Source organism: Prionailurus bengalensis, chromosome F2 (assembly GCF_016509475.1).
Source record: "Prionailurus bengalensis isolate Pbe53 chromosome F2, Fcat_Pben_1.1_paternal_pri, whole genome shotgun sequence".
NCBI lineage: Eukaryota > Metazoa > Chordata > Mammalia > Carnivora > Felidae > Prionailurus > Prionailurus bengalensis.
Genome location: NC_057353.1, coordinates 34,451,683 through 34,466,294, shown reverse-complemented (window position 1 = coordinate 34,466,294; position 14,612 = coordinate 34,451,683). Strand labels below are relative to the sequence as shown.

General features: G+C 34.6%; 1 protein-coding gene across 1 annotated transcript in view; it reads left to right on the top strand.

The window, feature by feature from the left end:
- CNGB3 (cyclic nucleotide gated channel subunit beta 3) overlaps positions 1–14,612 on the top strand; it is a 148,376-nt gene that overhangs the window by 69,223 nt on the left and 64,541 nt on the right. The window contains exons 8-10 of the mRNA XM_043601321.1: positions 1,509–1,595; positions 4,802–4,866; positions 5,843–5,965. Coding sequence (XP_043457256.1) covers positions 1,509–1,595; positions 4,802–4,866; positions 5,843–5,965 — 275 coding nt within the window. The remainder of the gene's footprint in view (positions 1–1,508; positions 1,596–4,801; positions 4,867–5,842; positions 5,966–14,612) is intronic.

Genomic DNA, 14,612 nt, shown 5'->3' with positions numbered 1-14,612 from the left:
TATTAGTTCTAATAAATTTATTTTAAAGAATTTAAAAAGATTATTATGATTTGAGCCAGAAAACATGAGTGCTGCAATAACACTAGACAAGTTAACAATTCTATGCTCCTGCTTTTATACTTATATGACATTATTTTAATAGCTGTTCTGTATTTGTCTCAACTTGCTACAAGGCTCAGTATCTGTAGGGTAAAATTAATGAGGTTTGAGGATATGATATAATTTATAAACCAATACTATCTGTAAAGAATTTGTTTGTAATAGCCAGTCTGATTAATTTAAACTAAAAGTTTCATTTCTCTTTAGTAACACTAAGTTATTGTGAAATTCTGGTATGCAATTAATTACCTCAACTTTCCATTTTATATGCCTTACAAAAAGCCCTTAACTGCTCTTAAATGTTTTAAATAAATTAAATGTTTTTTAAATTACTCTATTTTTCAAAACTGTATAAAAATTAATGAAAATGAATATATCTTACTAAAAGAATTTCTTATTGTCATCATTGCAATCAGGAAAGTATGCAAGTGATGTTGCCATTTTGCAACTGCCAGGATGATAGAAGACGAGAATAATTAAATACATGACAGATTTTAATATATATATTTTTTGAGCTATAATAATACTTTTAATACTTTCAACTCCTATTGGAGTTACTGATTAATTGTAAATGGGACTGGTTCCTTTCCTCTATCTTAGCCTGCACAGTGTCTAAGAGATAGATTTCATAGCAGTTTATTGTTAGCAATACCATCCCGAAGAGAGAGCAGTAGAGAGAACTGAGGTATCTGGAAGAACCACCAACAGTATAATCAGGCCTGAATAGTGGAGTATTGGCTGAAACATAAAAATATGCAACTGCGTTTAATGTTCAATGGTTTCTAATAAAATCAAGAATTGACTTGACTTTCAGTCCAAAAGCCCCATGTTTAAAACACTATTAAAATGTATTTTAACATTAGCAACCATGCCATCTCTGAAGTATATGTGACAGCTCAACAGAAATTACAGAAAATGCAGAGCCTAAGGAGAGCTCAGATGCATGAAAGTGGAAATGAATTGGGGCGCCTGGGTGGCGCAGTCGGTTAAACGTCCAACTTCAGCCAGGTCACGATCTCTCGGTCCGTGAGTTCGAGCCCCGCGTCAGGCTCTGGGCTGATGGCTCAGAGCCTGGAGCCTGTTTCCGATTCTGTGTCTCCCTCTCTCTCTGCCCCTCCCCCGTTCATGCTCTGTCTCTCTCTGTCCCAAAAATAAATAAACGTTGAAAAAAAAATTAAAAAAAAAAAAGTGGAAATGAGAAACATTAGAAGTAGACTACAAAATAGTGTTGTTATTTTCATGGTGCTAATATACCTTTCAGTGACACCGGGCATACTTAACTGAAGGCAGTTTTGTATTAAACAACAAATAATTCATGGTACCCAGTCAGCTCTTACATATTGGTATAAATCAATCCATGTCTAAAAAAGCACATAAATACAATGATTGTGAATATGTTTTTCCAACAGCTGGATGTTGCATCAATAATGCCATTTGATGTTTTCTACGTCTTCTTTGGGTTTAATCCAATATTTAGGGCAAATAGGATATTAAAGGTAAGATAACTATATTTAATTTCTTTTTATAATCTTGAAATTATTTAAAATGTCCTAAAAGTATATTTTTAATTTTTCCCAAACTGTCCATTTTTCTGCCCTTATCAATGCTATGAATTTTAAAACTGAATGAAGGAAAAACATCATTGTTTCTACTAATGGAAGTTGTTTTTGATTATTCTATGTCTCACAAGAGGTATTTTTATAATCTAAGATAGGAATGCCTTTGTACTTCTACATACAACTATAACTACAAATGAATCTTTCATAATTATATTCTTTCCCATTTGTCCTTTTTCATTAGATGGTCACTGAATACCAGGAACACAGGCAGTAAAATGATAGATTAGATTACCTTTAAGTTATGTTACTCATAACTGCAAATGCTTTTTGCATAACAGAATGGTTCACATATTTAGATATAACTCAAATATCCACCAACAGGGAACTAGTTAAATACGTTGTAGGACACCTATATAATAGAATACTTTGTAACACAAGAAAGAAATAAATAAAAAGAAAGTTTTGTATGAACTTATACAGGAAGACCTTAAGGATAATTTTTTTAAAAGCTAGTTACGGAATAGTTTATAGAACATTACTAACTTTTCTATAACAAAGAGGAAAATATTCCATTTCTTTGTATTTATATAAACAGTGAAAAACTACCAAATGAATTTAATAAAAATGGTTAGCTGGGGTGGGGATGGAATTAGAATGAATAAGGACAGGAATGGGAGCAAGACTTTGAAAGGCATATGTTTCCTATTGTTTTTAAACTGTGGGAATGCATTACCTATTCAAAAAGATTCTAAGATATAAACATTTTATAACTCAGCTTCATCAGGCACCTAAAACAAATCTGAGGAGAGTCAGGACGTGAAATTTCATGTAAATCTTTAAAAATAGCAACAATAATGTATTCCCAAAAACAACCTTTATAAAAGGAACACCAAAGATTTTATAAATTTTAAGTGGTTATCTCTCTCACATCTTGGGAAGACAATACAGCATAACCTGGGGACATGGTAGAGCCTGACAACAGCAGCAATAGCAGGAAAAAAAAAAAAAAAAAAAAAAGCAGCTGCTCTTTGTTGAATACATGCTTGGGGCTGCAAACTTTGTCAAACTTAATATTCGTGACACCATTTATTCCTCGAATAACTTCATTTTAGAGATGAGGATTAGCAGGGTGAAAAAATGTAGATTCTATCACATGTTTTTGACTCCAAATTTTTTACTGTAATCAAATTGGCAAATAAACCTCAACCTGAAAGGGCTTTCCTTCCATGCCCATAATTTTTGGGTTTTTTTTTTAATTTTTTTCAATGTTTATTTATTTTTGAGAGAGAGAGAGAGAGCCAGGAAGGGGCAGAGAGAGAGGAAGACCCAGAATCTGAAGCAGGCTCCAGACCCTGAGCTGTCAGCACAGAACCCAGTGCAGGGCTTAACTCACAAACTAAGAGATCATGACCTTAGCCAAGTCAGATGCTTAACCGATTGAGCCACCCAGGCACCCCACCCATAATTTTTTTCAAGTTGAAAGGGACTTTCCTTTATATTTTAACACATTTAAGACAACTCTAGAGATTTCTGGTTTCACCTTGGAATGTGGGTCTAGATTGGAGCAAAACTTAACTTTCCAAGCAACTTAGCAGGCAGGCCATCCCTCATCAAATGTCTAATCACACATGAAAGTTGCCAGAGATTCCTGCTCAGAGATAACCAAATTTCCAGGAAGACTCAGGTTCCTATGGATTTGGGAGTTTGTCTGGCATTATAATAAAAACTTATAAAAAGCCAACTCTTTATACCTCATCTCTGTATCTCTGAGGTGTCCAAAGACTACATTCAATAGCCTTTTTAAATATAGAATACCCTGAAACTCAACATTGATCTTGTTTTCATAGCCCAATATTCTAGTCATTTCACAAATAAGTGTGTCATTTTAATGCACAATTCCCTAGGAAAAATTTCATTTCTCAGTCTCCAAATTATATATGAGAATACAAATTAAAAATATAAATTTTCTCTACAGTGAACACTGAAGCTAAACTTAAAAACACCTTTGTGCAAATTTCTATTAAGAGCACAATAAACAAGTTACCACAAATTGAAATTATCTCAACTGAATGAGGGATTTTTCCTACTTAGGATTCTGGAAAAACAAGTCATTTGTGTGTATTTCTAGGTAAACAGTGATTCCTATTATATCTGTTTTGTAATTTAAAATGTTCTATTGCAGTCATATTTACATCGGATCAATTTTGAACTAAATAAACCATGAACTAAGTAATATTCAATAATCCCTTATATCTGTAAGATTCTGTGAGTCTTAAATTAATAATTAAATAATTAAATACACTAACTCTTGTATGGATGCAACTGCTTCAGGAGATATGTTGTCTTACTGTTCCCATTTTACAGATGAGGAAACCAAGATACAGAAATATTTAGTGACTTTTCCAATGTTGCATAGTTGGTAAATGGCAGAGGTGAGATTGGAGTTTGGTTCTGGATTTCATGCTCTTCCTCTTGCCTTATACTGCATATAGTAATGAAAGAGGAGTTCATGTAGGGTGTATGAGTTAAGATAGAAGAAGATGTAAGCAGGAAGAGACCTTGAGGGAAATAGCAACTCTGGATTACATGCATGTAAACTCACTGTACCTCTTTGAACAATGTCAAGAATAGCTAACCAATGCTACTATTACTGGACTTTAAATTTTGTTGAAGTAAATGCTCATTTAATGCAACTTGCTTGAAAATAATGCTAGTGTTAAGGAACTGGACTTAACACCTATTTATGACTTCAATATATTATATTATACTTTTCCTATTTTAGTTGTGTCTTAGGGTGAGTGTGATTTTAATTATTGTAAAATAGAGTTCTGTTAGATGCTTTAAAAAGAAAAGGGAAAGAAATGTTTTTAAGCTTGATTTTCAAAGACATTACAAACAAGACTGTAACTAGAGAGTAGAAATAAAATAAAGCAAGAAGCACTGGGAGTTTGCACCATTCTAAAATGTACTGACCAGAGGAAGATACAAGTAAATAGACCCTTGTTGTTTGTTTGTTTGTTTTGAAGACTTATGAATGGAATTATTTTAAGTAGCAAATAAAATTTATTTTACATAGTTTGATTTAAATATATGTATTTAAGACTAACACACTTTGGGATTTCTTTTGTTCGTTTTCTACATAGTACACTTCATTTTTCGAGTTTAATCATCACCTAGAGTCTATAATGGACAAGGCATATATCTACAGGTAAAGTATGACTCAGTATACTTCCAGGGGTGGCAGAGAAAGCAATGGCACAACAGTTTAGCCAGCATTTGGAAAGAATATGATATCCCTGTGAAAGAAACAGAATAATCTCAAATTTTTGGTTATATAAAATATAGGGTTATGTTCTAAAACAGACTTGAATATTTTGAAGTGAGATAAAAGCATGAAAATCATATTAGATTTTATAAGAATATAGGACTAAAAATAGAATGTATTATCTGCTTCAGTCATAACAAGTACAGATAAATGTGTTCCTTCACAAATTGATTCTGCATCTTTCTCATGACAATTCATCTTTTTTAAATGTTTATTTTTGAAACACAGAGAGAGAGAAAGACAGAGTGTGAGCAGGGAGGGGCAGAGAGAGAGGGAGACAGAATCTGAAGCAGGCTCCAAGCTCAGAGCTCTGAGCTGTCAGCACAGAGCCCCACGTGGGGCTCAAACCCATGAACCCTGAGATCATGACCTGAGCAGAAGCTGGACACTTAATCGACTGGGCCACCTAGGCACCCCAACATGACAATTCATTTTAATCTGAATTTCATTCATTTGCTGTCCTGAACTTCACTTTCACAGAAGACTTCTAGTCACTATTAATCGTAGCGTGAAGTCCCACGAGCTTTTCAGAGATATCCAGTTAAATCAGCGTGGCGTATTTTATGGGACTCAAAGTGGAGAGGTGACCCTCGAGGCATGTCTTTCAGGGAGTTGATTCATACCATCTGTGAAAAGAGAGGAAGGGTTTTTTTTTTCACACTCTGTCAGTCCCAGTGAAGACATTGCAGTTAGAAAACATGCAATGGCACCATCATTTTATACTGTACTAACGAGAGTTAACAGTTCACAAATTTAAAGCAAGGAGATTCAGTGGAGACTTTAAGAAAAAGAAAATGTTAAAATAGGCTGTATTCCAGAAACAACATGAGCGTCTCTTTGCATTTATTCTCCTTGGCAGAGTCATTCGAACAACTGGATACTTGCTGTTTACTCTGCACATTAATGCCTGTATTTATTACTGGGCTTCAGACTATGAAGGAATTGGAACTACTAAATGGGTGTATGATGGTGAAGGAAACAAGTAAGTTTTAATTTGAAGGAAACATGGATTCTTAACTTTCTGTTTCAGTGTACATGTTTCCTTAAGCTAGTGTTTTTGAAACTGTAAGTCACAATCCATTAATAGGCAGTATGTTTCTAAGTGAAAGAAAATAAAGCAGAGGAGAATAAAATAGAAAATATCAGTCTGTCATACCTAGTAGATGTGTGTGTGTGTGTGTGTGTGCGTGCATCCTGGGTTGACCTGGGAAATGCATTTCTTGCTCTGGATTATGATCAGAAAAGTTTGAAAGCCTCTGCTTTAGACAACTGAGTGATAAGATAACTTTTAATAACTCCAGTGCTGATTGTTAGTAATGAACAATGTTAATTATTTGGAGGTCAGGTGAGGTAGCTAATTAGTTTACCACTGAAGGGTTTTATGGGTTTATGAGTCAGCTATAACAACTAACTCAATTAAATACTTACAGAGTAACAAGGACCATAAATTAAACTTGACAATTAGATATGCAAGTATCACAGGAATAAAAGAGATCATTTGAAAAATTTAGGGCAGTAGAATCAGGACTCAGGAATGGCAACTAGGTTATTTAATAGTGAGATTTCCTTTTGGTAGATACAAGAACCTGGCATAAAGTAGACTCCCCTAACTTTCTGCTCCAATGAAGTGACATTGAGCATATTATAAGGCAATGTCCTTAATGGAAAAGGGCAGGTCCCAGCATGACTTTGAAGAGCAACTCACAGCAGCCTTGGGAAAGAAAGCAATTATAGGAGTGAAGATACCTCACAAAATTACACACTACCTAGAGTGAGCGGAATATGTGTGAGGGATTAAAACAACTTTTTTTTGAACTTTTAACCAGAACTGATGTTAGAAATTTAAAGTCAGAAGCCTCACTGACTGGGAAAACATATCACACACACACACACACACACACACACACACACACACACACAGAATATCTATTCCTGGAAAGTTTATAACCAAATCTACAGGTAATTTCCTTTAGAATGTGGATTAAGTATATATTTAGTTTAATATAAATGATGAATTTATATAGAAAAATGAGTAAGGCACCAACTGTATTAAATAATGCCTAAAAGTGAGTGTGTAATCTAACATTATTAGCAGCCTCAGTCTGATAACGCTTCTTATCAAATCAGCAAGATAATAGAGATGCATCAAAATGCCTTCCAGAAAAAGTGGAACTAATTCTCTTTTCACACCTGGATGTCTCTCTAAAGCATTTCTAGAGACTATATCTTGTTCCCAGGCCTAGAACACTGTTAAGTATATTAAAACACTTACTATATGTTAAGTACTTAAAGAAGGCAGGGAAGAAGAAAGGAAGTAAGCAAAAAGAGGTAATGATCAGATCTGTGTTATAACAAGAAAAAAGAAACCAGCTTCAACCCATAAGAAATTTAAGCTAATGTTTGCTAACATTTTAGACTTATAATTCCCACTCTAGTGCAGACCAGATATCCAAAGCTCCTCTTCTCTAAAAGACAAAATATATTATTTATAATTTTTGTCATAAAATTACTTGTTATAATATACATTTCTAAATAAATTACAATAAAGTAGTTTTCAATAATTATTGAATTCTCTACAAAGTAAAAAGAGTCTCCAAAGTCTAAAAAATAAATGTGTATAATAACTTGGAGCAGAATGGTGAGATAGCCACTGTGGAACAGAAATAAAGAACATAACTTCTTACTCAGTAGAAGGGGGAAAAAGGAATGAAAAAACTAAAAAAAAAAAAATTTCAACAAGTCCAAAAAATTAAAAAAAGGCAAAAACAAAGTAAGGAAGTTCTGGGGAGAAATATAGAAAATAGAAAAGCAGAAAAGCAAAACAACACAAAATAAGATAGTAGAAACAACTTAAAATATACCAATAAGCACAGTAAATTAATATGGACTAAATTCACTAACTTAAAGAGATTGCCAATTAATAATAGTCAGAATAGACTTTAAAACAAAAATGATTCTAGGGGCGCCTGGGTGGCTTAGTCGGTTAAGAGTCCGACTTCGGCTCAAGGTCATGATCTCGCGGTTTGTGAGTTTGAGCCCCGCGTCAGGCTCTGTGCTGACAGCTCAGAGCCTGGAGCCTACTTCGGAATCTGTAACTCCCTCTCTCTCTGTCCCCTATCCGTTCATGCTCTGTCTCTGTCTCTCAAAAAATAAATAAATGTTAAAAAATTTTTTTAATTATTATATATAAAAAGATTACCATAAAATGGTATAAATTTCAATTCACCATCAGTATATCCCAATTCTAAATGTGTATATGCTAATAAAATACTTACAATAAATCAAAGAAAGTCATAGGGCAAAAATTAATAGAAGGAAGAGAAATTGGCAAATGTGCCATCAAAGTGTGCGGTATCAACACACAACTATTTATTGACCAAGCAACCAAAACAATTAGTAAAGATATAAAAGATTTGAGAACCCACTTACCAAGCTTGATTTTTTTTATGCTTCTAGTTTTACTTAAATTCTAGTTACTTAACATATAATGTAACATTAGTTTCAGGAGTAGAATTTAGTGATTCATCACTTATATACAACATTCAGTGCTCATCACAACAAATGCCTTCCTTAATATCCATCACTCATTTAACCCTTCCCCCCACCCACCTCCCTTCCAGCAACCCTCAGTTTTTTCTCTATAGTTAAGAGTCTCTTTTATGGTTTGCCTCCCTCTTTTTTTCTTTCCCCTAATGTTCATCTATTTTGTTTCTTAAATTCCACATGAGTGAAATCATATGGTATTGGTCTTTCTCTGACTAACTTATTTTGTTTAGCATATACACTCCAGCTCCATCCACTTCACTGCAAATGGCAAGATTTCATTCTTTTTCATGGCTGAATAATATTACATTAGACATATATATATTACATCTTTATCCATTCATCAGTCACAACTTCTTTATCCATTCATCAGTCAATGGACATTTGCGCTCTTTCCATATTTTTGGCTATTATTGATAATGCTGCTATATAAACATCAGAGTGCATGTGCCCCTTCAAATCAGCACTTTTGTATCCTTTTGTATAAATACCTAGTAGTGCAATTGCTCAGTCGTAGGGTAGTTCTATTTTTAAATTTTTGAGGAACTTCCATACTGTTTTCCAGTGTGGCTGAACCAATTTGCATTCCCACCAACAGTGTAAAAGGGGCCTCCTTTCTCCACATCCTTGCCAACATCTGTTGTTTCCTGAGTTGTTAATTCTAGCCATCCTGACAGGTGTGAGGTTGCATCTCATTGTGGTTTTGATTTGTATTTCCCTATGATGAGTGGTGTTGAGCATCTTTTCATGTGTCTGTTAGCCATCTGGATGTCTTCTTTTGGAAAAGTGTCTCTTCATGTCTTCTACCTATTTCTTCACTGGATTTTTTTGGGTTTTGGGTGTTGAGTTTTATAAGTTCTTTATAGGTTTTGGATACTAACCCTTTATCAGATATGTCACTTGCAAATATCTCTTCCTGTTCCAAAGATTGCCTTTTAGTTTTGTTGATTGTTTCCTTCACCCTGTGCAGAAGCTTTTTAAAACAAGCTTAATTTAACAGATAAAAATAGCTCTTTGCACCCAAGAATTAGAAATTTTAATCATTCATGGAAAATTACAAAAAGTGGTAGTTTTCTTGCCAGTAGGCAATTTGCACTACATTTCACAGCATTAGTATCATACAGCCCACATTCTCTGATTATCAAGATAAGAATTACTTCATAGGCTCTGCTCTGCTCATTGAAGGGTTCTTACTCAAAACCTAAGCTCTAATAATCCTATTACCAGCTGTCAGGGGCACATGTATTTTGTGTATGTTTTATATGTATTTATAATATATAAATGCTGCTGCATTTTTATATATTGTAAGATTGCATATGGTAGTTATTAACATACTTACATTTTCCTTGAAGTTTTTAAACATCACCATCCACTACTATGCCCCTTCTATCTCTTCATAATACTCTTGGCTTTGTAAGCCCAAAACATTTCTTACTTAACCCTGTGATAGTTTCTGATGACCTATAAAGTGAAGGTTGTTTATGAGGCCACTGGACTCATATCCTTTGCCCTCATTAGAATTAGGCAACAAATTGTGGATCATAAGTAGAACATTGTGAACAATTAAAAGAAGAGTCAAGTTTAATTCTATTCCATTAATCCTTACCAGAATAATAATGTCTGTTCATTTCAATAGAAGACAAGGAGTCATTTTCATTCATATTGAATAGATGGCATCCTTCAGTCAACTGTGAAATTTGACAAAGAAAGAAAAGGCTTAGCTCAAAAAGAAAACATAAGTAGTTAAGGTTATTTGGAACACAGAAATATCCCCAATGTACCTTTGTCCTTTGTCCATGTATACCACAGTTTAGTCATTTACTGGCATAAATTTCCCAGTGTCCACAAATGTCTTAAATGCCTAGCCCCAATCCTTAAAATATATACCTTCAAATGCAAGAGTAGAAACCATGCAAAGCTGTCATGGGAATCATGATTTTCGACAGGGTAAGGAAGGAAAGAATTTACTATACCATAGTGCTAGGGAAATTTACGCCAACTTACCACCCTGCATTCTACACATAAAGATGATGAGACTGAGATAGATGAAGGTAATTATTCAGGATCTCCTATACTTCAGTTCAGAAACCGACAGAGAAGGAAGGAAGGAAGGAAGGAAGGAAGGAAGGAAGGAAGGAAAGGAGGGGAGGGGGGAGGGGAGGGGAGGGGAGGGAAAAGAAAAAAGAAAAGAAGAGAAAAGAAAAAAGAAAAGAAGAGAAAAGAAAAAAGAAAAGTCTTCACACTAGACACTACACACCCTTCGGATGTAACAGAAACATACCAGAACAGCAACAAGTTTAGTGGACCAGAAAGGAGAGGAAAGGCAGCTGGCAGCATGACAGGGAGGAGTCTGGAAGGAGATTTCACAGATGTGCTCACAGATGTAGTCTTCCCATGTTTTTATTTCAATAAGTCTAGGTGTGCATAACCATTCACTTATTCTTTCATATCATTCAACAAATATTATTAAACTCTTACTGTGCTAAGTCCATAAATAGCTGTCTTTTTGGAACTTACCTTCTAATGTGAACATGTTCCCTCATACTCAGTGCCTCCAGTGATAAATTTACAGAAATTTGGGACTAAGATGGATAGCAGCAGTTAACAAAATACACACATAAAGTATTAAATTAGATCCTGTTAAAAATTGCATTTACCCAGGGTGCCTGGGTAGCTCAGTCAGTTAAGTGTCAGACTCTTGATCTCAGCTCAAGTCTTGATCTCAAGGTCATCAGTTCAGGCCCCACACTAGGCTTGTGCTGGGCGTGAAACCTGCTTAAAAAAAAAAAGTTACATGTCCCATTACACATCCACCACAATAGCCAAAAATAAAAAGACTGTAAATACCAAGTGTTAGGTTAAGAACGTGAAGCAAATGAAACCCTCATACATCGTTGAAGGGAACGCAAAATGGCAACCACTTTGGGAAAAGATTTGACGATTTCTTTTACAATTCAACATACATACACCTTACATGTATGTAAGTGATGAATCACTAGATTCTACACTGAAATTAATGTTACACAGTATGTTAACTAACTGGAGTTTAAATAAAAATGGGGAAAAATATATACCTTACAAACAAAAATTCAAACATAAATACCCAAAATAAATAAAAATATATGTCTATTAAAAACTCATATAAGTACATTCAAGAATTTTTATTCATAACAACGAAAAACTTGAGACAGCCTAGGTGTTCACACACAGGAGAATAAACAAACTGTGCTATGTTCATGCAATGCATAATACTCAGCAATTAAAAAGCATAAACTATTGATACACACAACATGAATAAATTTCAAAATCATTATTCTGAGTGAAAGACATCTTACAGAAAAGTGTACATGTGATGTGATTTCATTTGTGTGAAATTCTAAAACAGGCAAAACTTCATCTCTGGTAGAAAACATTAGAAGACTGGTTGCCTCTAGGAAAAGGAATGAGGGAGCTTTCTGGAGAGATAGAATGTTCTAGGTCTTGATCGGTGTTTGGGTTACACAAGTGTATACATTTGTCAAAATTCATCAAATAATATACTTAAGATGTATTGTATTTTCAAAATTTTAAAATGACTCTACATAAATATCAAACTCTGGTTAATATATATATTCTAAAGCACAGTATTTAGAAGGAAGTGTCTATGGTTGGCAAATTACTTTGAAATGCATCCAAAAAGTAAGATGGATTCCTGAATGAAAAAGTGGAAGGTTATGTGACAAAGCAGGTAGAATAAAATGTTCATAGCAGAATCTAGGTGTTCACTATAAAAAGTGGGTGCTCACTGTAAAATTCTTGTGATTCTTCTGTTTATTTGAAATTTTTTATAATGAAATCTTGGGGGGAAAGTTTCATATCATGTTTGTTTGACAGAAGAATTTCTGTTTTCAACACTAAATGTTTTTTTATGGTTTTATGTCAAATTCTGCCTTAGTGTTCTAACTTGGAACGCTATATATACAGCCTGTTAGATAGTTCATGTATTAAATCAGCCAGATAGAATCTCCTTGAAAAGATCTATCTGCCTGGCATGTTAATATTAGAGGTGGACACACTTGACTAATTAAGCTAATCCTAGAAAAATCAATAAGATGCCATCTAATTAAATTACAAATCTTACCTTTGGTTGTGCATGTCTGAGTGCATGAGACATGACTGAGAAAAGAATCCAAAAATAAACTTCAAAGCATTAAGGCAGAAAACTTCCAATTAACATAGCAGACTAATTCGTAAACAACAAAAAATAGTTCAAGGCTAACTCTTCAGATTTGGAAAATCAATGCCTAAGTTTCACATTTGATTGTTATCTCCTGGCATTCACAAATAAGAAAATTAGAGAAAGTAATTCATGTATTTGTTCCTGCTAACATTGCAGTGACTTTGAAGAAGACAGTAATCCCAACACTTGTAAGGGAGATGGCCGTGTAGGGAGAGAATCTAGTCCCTGTCCCATTCTGGATAGTATTGGGTTCAATATATTTCCTTAATTTAAAAAGACCCACAGGTCCTAGGTCGGTGACCAAACTAAATCAGGTAATAGGAAATTATAAATTGGAATTTGAAAAGTTAAAATGCAATCCATAAAATTAATTCTGTACTTCTTCAAGGTGGCTCTCTTTGACATCCAGTTCACTGTAATGTTAGTAAGTCCAAAGAAACTTGCTAGAAAAAATTGCAAAGTGGTAATATTTTTATTCTCTTGGCACACTGATTTCATACCCTCCAAAGAGTTAATTATTTTTCTGTTCCACCAGGTTTTAAAAAAAATACAAACTCATATCCTTCAAAAGGTATTGAATTTCAAAATGAATGATTTCTTTCTAGATCTGTTTTTGAATATTGACTTTAACTGCAGTTTGATTCTTTGTAAACCTCCAACTCCCTGCTGCTTGAAGATCTGAAAACTGTAAACTTTTTCACAAGAAAATGACCACCCTTGCTCAAAGACTGAAACACTATTACCTGAAGTACAAATATTTATGTGGCACACCTAGACAAAAAAAAAGCCAACTAGGTCTAGGATTCTGTAAACAGTACTGCTTTTCTGTGTCTACCCTAGAAACTAGAATTGCTAGATGGGACCCACTAAATCCAGTGCCTCTCTGCAATAATATATGGAGATGTTGTATATATACAGCACATTTTTCTTTAGGAATTCAGTGGTATGTGGAATATACCAAGTAGTATATCTAATCATGCACAAAGATTACAATAAATATACAATGAGACTAATACCAACTTTCATTCCCACTTCACTATAGACTCCGTGAAACCCTTAGCCAAATGTAATTAAGTGAATCTTTTTTTTTCAATATATGAAATTTATTGTCAAATTGGTTTCCATACAACACTCAGTGCTCATCCCAAAAGATGCCCTCTTCAATACCCATCACCCACCCTCCCACCCCTCCCACCCCCCATCAACCCTCAGTTTGTTCTCAGTTTTTAAGAGTCTCTTATGCTTTGGCTCTCTCCCACTGTGACCTCTTTTTTTTTTTACCTTCCCCTCCCCCATGGGTTTCTGTTAAGTTTCTCAGGATCCACATAAGAGTGAAAGCATATGGTATCTGTCTTTCTCTGTATGGCTTATTTCACTTAGCATCACACTCTCCAGTTCCATCCACGTTGCTACAAAGGGCCATATTTCATTCTTTCTCATTGCCATGTAGTATTTCATTGTGTATATAAACCACAATTTCTTCATCCATTCATCAGTTAATGGACATTTAGGCTCTTCCCATAATTTGGCTATTGTTGAGAGTGCTGCTATAAACATTGGGGTACAAGTGCCCCTATGCATCAGTACTCCTGTATCCCTTGGGTAAATTCCTAGCATGCTACTGCTGGGTCATAGGGGAGGTCTATTTTTAATTTTCTGAGGAACCTCCACACTGTTTTCCAGAGCGGCTGCACCAGTTTGCATTCCCACCAACAGTGCAAGAGGGTTCCCGTTTCTCCACATCCTCGCCAGCATCTATAGTCTCCTGATTTGTTCATTTTGGCCACTCTGACTGGCATGAGGTGATATCTGAGTGTGGTTTTGATTTGTATTTCCATGATGAGGAGCAACGTTGAGCATCTTTTCA